The sequence below is a fragment of the Uloborus diversus genome, chromosome 8, assembly GCF_026930045.1.
Source record: "Uloborus diversus isolate 005 chromosome 8, Udiv.v.3.1, whole genome shotgun sequence".
Taxonomy (NCBI): Eukaryota; Metazoa; Arthropoda; class Arachnida; order Araneae; family Uloboridae; genus Uloborus; species Uloborus diversus.
This window is the reverse complement of record NC_072738.1, coordinates 140480964-140486513: the sequence shown is the minus strand read 5'-3', so window position 1 is coordinate 140486513 and position 5550 is coordinate 140480964. Positions and strand designations below refer to the sequence as shown.

The following is a 5550-nucleotide window of genomic DNA, read 5'->3' as shown; positions in this document are numbered from 1 at the left end:
CTGGACACAATTTTTATTTTCAAGATGGACCGGGCAACGCAGCTAGTCTTTTTTAAATTCAATGGTTTGCCATAGTACTTAAAAATGCCTACCTACTGGCTATAACTACTTCAAACGATACTTCTACACTTAAGAGTTATCTGTAAAAACTGAAACATTAAAAATAACGAAACATGTCAGGTGGGAAAAAATGTTGGTTTTGGCTCTCCTGAAAAGTGCCAATTTTCACATTCATTAGTTCAGCATGGTGCCAACAATATTACCCTCTCAATATTACCTTCCTGAGAGCCAGACTAATTTATGTCACATAATCGTTACTTTACTGGAGAGCGGAAAAATGATTGCTTGATGCATTCAAAGGATTGGACTTGCACTCTTTTTACACTGGTAAATTATTCGCGATTATTTTAGGATTACTTTTATATGGCTCGATGCAAAATAGGAATCTACTTACAATGCACTAATGAATGGAAAATCATAATTTTTGGACTTAGCTAGTCTTGCTCTAAGGTATAGCTATGATAGCTGAGAATTTCTTCATTCATATAAAATCACATAGCATTACTTTCCTTAAATCCTAGTTAAATTGACGTGGTAGTTTGCTTCGCTTATACTATATAATTCATTTTTAGTTTAAATTGCTTTAATATAAAATTCTTAGTAGACTAAAACAAGAATCTTGTTTTGCTATACTGGTTTCAGATGAAAACAGACTGCCCAGTACCTATTTATTGAATCTAATTTCTATGCTTGTCAAAAGCTGCCAAAAGTATTTTCAAATTATTTATAACATTACTGAATTTTAAGTGCTTCAACATTGAATAATGCTGCCTCATGACTCAAGTTTTATTTTTGGTCATATCAGAGCGCTACCTGATCAGATTCTGGCTATTATACATATTATAAGGCAATCTTAAAACACTTTGCCCCAAGTAAGACAACATTGCCTTTTAATATAAAATAAAAATTTAAACTAAAAATTTAACATTGGTTTAACCATCAATGTTTGTAGAAAAAAAATTAAAGCATGTTTGTAAAAAAAACACATTTGGTACTAAAATTTTTGTCAAATAAAAAGAAAATTTTAAAATATATGTGGGACTTGTTTGTATAAATAGCACACACAATTTAAGAAATGTAATCTTCCTTCAAAAATTGTTGATAAACATTCAACTGTAACCCATTTCAAATAATTTCAATCAAATAAAAAATTGTTGAAGCACTGATAGATAAAAATTAACCAATTATAAATAATTTTCTGAGTGGCTGATCAATCAGTACATCCCCACTTCCAACATAAAATGAAATATTCTAGCTAATATTCTAACTTGACACTTCACTACATGCTTCTAGTGTCAAAAAATAATGTTATCAGCTTGAAATTCAAGAGAAAACCAAGGTTGTCGAACTATCAGTTTCATTGAAAATCACTTTCTTCAATGGTTCTTTTTTTAACTCTGCTGATAGGTGATACGGTATACTGTATCACCTTTAATACAGTCGAATCTCGATAACTCGCAGCTTATAACTCGGATATTCCATTATCTCGAAGTTTTCATTGGGTCCCAAACTCTTGAGACTGTTGTGGAAACTTCCCATAACTCGAACTACCAATAAATCCAAGTTTATACTGTCCCTTGGGACTTTGAGTTATCAAGAGTTGACTGTATATTCATTTGGAAGGAATTATAACATAGAATACTTGGCATGTTTTTCACCTACGCAATCTAAACAAAACTTACATTCTTGCCAAAAACAAAATTGCTCAAACTATATTCAGTAAAAAGAGGAATCTAGACTGACTGATTTTTCGATTTTTGTTGTACATGATACGATACTAATTAAAAATAAAATTTGCCATACATAGTGCAATTCTTTTACTCGATTCATTCCTTACAAATAAAACACTGCTCATCCTAATAAGTGTATTACCTTACAGACTTAAATGAAATGTAATACCTGTCAAACCAATTGACCGTGAAATTTCAAATGTAAAATATCGGCTTAGAAAATATTACATAAGAATGGGTTTGACCCTTCTCTCCCCCCCCCCCAGAAAGGGTATGTAGAGATTTTTCTAACCCCCTCCCCCTCGGAACACTTACGTAATTAATGAATGGCCCCTAGGTATGACGGGAGAGATTACGCAAACTAAAATCTTTAGCTCTTGTGCGTTCTCGCTGATCCTACCTGTGCTGTTTCCGGTTCTAGTTCGATTGCTATCTCTGTACCGTGCTTGCTTTTTTTTCATTTCTCACATCTTTGAATGAGTAAATATAATTCCAATGCAAGATGTACATAGGATTAAAACTTATTTTTTAATAACATACAATAAGCATCTACCAATGAAAACTCCTACTTAAATGAGATTAAAATTTATTTTCAATCACAAACACTTAAAATATACAGTAATCCCCCTAATTATAAATGTGCAAGACATGATAAAAGCACAAAAACATATTAAAGAATTTAAAGTCTTAAAACAAACATAATTGTTTAAAACTCCTAACAAAAAATTTTGAATTACATTTATGATTAAAATAATTAAGATTCATTATCAAGCATAATTATACCGTAATAGAATCTTGTTTAGAGTAAAAAGAAAATCATCTAGTTAATATATAAATAACAATATTAACAAATTATTTTTTCAACTCTTGAACTTTTAAAGTCCGTATACAATTTCTCTACCATGCCCTTTGCATAGCGTATTCTAGAAGCCAACAATGGTGAACAACCATATTTCTCAATGAGCTTAAAAGTATAAACAGTAAAATTCTTGTTCTCATCAATAAAAGAGACAGCACCCATCACAGGACACAAAATAATTTTGGTGTGGTCTTTAAAAAAGTTCGCTTGGAACGTGCCGTTAGTCAGGTGGAAAACGATCGCAGCTTTCGAGCGGAACCAAGCTCTCAGATGCGGAACGTTCGACATTTCGTCTCCCTCTCGGGGTTTGGCGCCCTCACCAGCTTTCAGCAGATTCTCATTCATGTAGGTGTTGAAATAGTTCAACAGAGTAATCTTCTTCTTCATTTCGTTCGGGTAATTGTCCATCTGGTAAAATATCTCCGAGTCGTTTCTTTCTATGTACTGGATGTTTTTACCGTCGGCATGTAAAATTAAATGTGTCGCATCGTTGAAAAGCACGCCAATGCTGTTGTCGCAAAACTGATATCCGATACCATATTTGTCGGTGTAGTCCACCCACTTACTTATCCAGATAAACGGAATGGCTGACGGATCTTGGGCGTCTTCCGGCTGCCCGGTAAATATGCCTTCAGGATGACATATAAGCAAAGAACGGAGCATTTTGAATAAGTCTCCCAGATAAAAATCTTTTGGCATCACGTTTTTATCTTCTTTTTCATCAATGTTGAGCTCTGCCACAGCAGCAACAATATCTTTCTTTGATTCAACCGCTGGAATATTTTTACATTCGGTCAGTGGCTTCCTTCCCACAATCCTAGATTCTTCAAATAAAGTCATATTATGAGATAAACGAGGCTGCATGGTGAGACAGGATGTGGGTAAGCGTGAAGGAATATAACCATCACACAAAAACTCATCTGCCAGTATTTCATCTGCATTGGGTCGGCATTCCGGATCGGGATGTAATAATTTTTGGATCAAGCGTTTTGCGCATTGATCTAGTTTTGAAGGAATGTAATATTCACATTTCTTAATTTTAGTGTAAGTGTTTTTTAACGTGCTGGTTTCAAAAGGTGGGGATCCTACTAGCAAAGTGTACATAATACAACCAAGTGACCAAATATCAACTTCAAAACTGTGTCCCTTTTTGGTTAAAATTTCGGGAGCTATATAATTTGGTGTTCCGCACAATGTCTTTTTCCTTTCCCCATCGAAAGATAGTTGAGTAGCTAGACCAAAATCTCCTACTTTAATTTCCATTTCATCATTGAGAAACAGATTACCGAGTTTCAAGTCTCGATGAATCACTTTGTTATCGTGCATATATTTACAAGCCAACACGATCTGCTGCATAAAATAACGAACCTCAGGAACAGTAAGAGTTCTTCGCCTCTTGTGCATTTCCATCAACGAGCGCTTACGGCAAAGTTCTAAAATGATGTAGACGAAATTTTTGTCCTCAAAATAGCTGTGAAGAGTTACTATGTACTTATGTGACAATTTACTCTGAATTTGAATTTCTTGAAACATTTTTTCCTTATGATTCGGTTTCGTCAATATTGATTTCGCAACAACTTTACCTGCGAAAACTTGACCGGTGCTCCCATTCTTAAATTCGTAACATTTTGCAAACCCACCTTTGCCCAAGAAGTTACCACGGTGATACACAACTTTTGATTTTGGGTCTGTAATAACAGTTTGTAATTCTTCGTGCTTCGGGCGTTCAGCCATTTTTCTTTTATTTCACGAACTCTTTAGCTTTAAAACAGTAAAAATTACATTCCTTGCTTACCTATCATTTGTTAAAAAGCAAAACATTATACGCACAATTCAAACTCACCACCAATTCGAACTTTCCGTTGAGGAACGAATCGCTGAAGTTTAAACGTTGTCGGTCGCAGTGAAACAGAATTACCTGTATAATAAATGGACCTACATCTTTGATCACGTGATCGTAATAATAGTTGATGAGAACTTGTAGCAAACAGTTATTGGGAAAATATTTACACTACTATGTATTACTAGCTAATTAATGTAAATAAAATTTTAATCTCAGCATGAAAAAGCAAACAAATCCTTTTCAAATGAGCAATCTTATTACATAAAGTAACCAGCCTATTTTGACAAAAAGTGGGACTGGGCCGAATGTCCTTTCAGGGAACCTCTCTTTTTCAATGCAATAGTGAGCTTTTGCATAAAAAACCGTCATTTTACAAAAACGTTGTTGATTACAAGAAGGTCTATTGCTCATTACTTTTTTGCTATTTGTTATTGGGTAACCCGTTTTTAGTCCCTAGCCCGTTTTTGGACCACTGTGTGGTTCAAACCTGTGTGGACTGAATTTAAGTACATTAAAGTATGATTTCATAAAATATTATTCAAACTCGTTTTTCATACGAGATCTAAAAATCTTCAATTGGGTCATACTGAAAAGATAAAGGAAAAAGACTCCCCCCCCCCCTCTCTCTCGCGCTAAGTCAGTGACGTGTGCTGTCCTGATTTTTAGTTCCAAAATTCTGGTCGTCACATTATTTTGCCTTCATCACGGGTTTCAAACTGCTGTGTAGATTTTTTTTACTTTAATGTTATTTCACTAAACTGAAAATGTTTCATATAAACAGTATCAACATCTTTTATTTTTAATTAAAAGATTTATTAGAAAATTTTACTGTGAAGGAAATGATAATGATAGATTAGGAATTTCGTTCCTTTTCTTCTGTGCGAAGACATTTTGTTTTAACCAGGGAGGTTAAAGGGGAGGAGATAAATCTTTACTATGTAGAAGTGGCAACGATCGTTCACTTTTTCCAGAGGGCGCTGTATGTGCACCGCTCCCGACAATCGCAGCAGATCAATGTAAATGATGCTAAGTTTCTCATTTTTTTTAGAGGCAGCTAT

The 5550-nt window shown here is 34.3% G+C and overlaps 1 protein-coding gene across 1 annotated transcript; it reads right to left on the bottom strand.

Annotated features, from left to right (window-relative positions):
- Positions 1 to 2634: 2634 nt before the first annotated feature.
- Positions 2635 to 4383, bottom strand: LOC129228636 (serine/threonine-protein kinase PLK1-like). The gene has a single exon (XM_054863318.1). The coding sequence runs from the start codon at positions 4381 to 4383 to the stop codon at positions 2635 to 2637; it is 1749 nt and encodes a 582-aa protein (XP_054719293.1).
- Positions 4384 to 5550: the final 1167 nt, after the last annotated feature.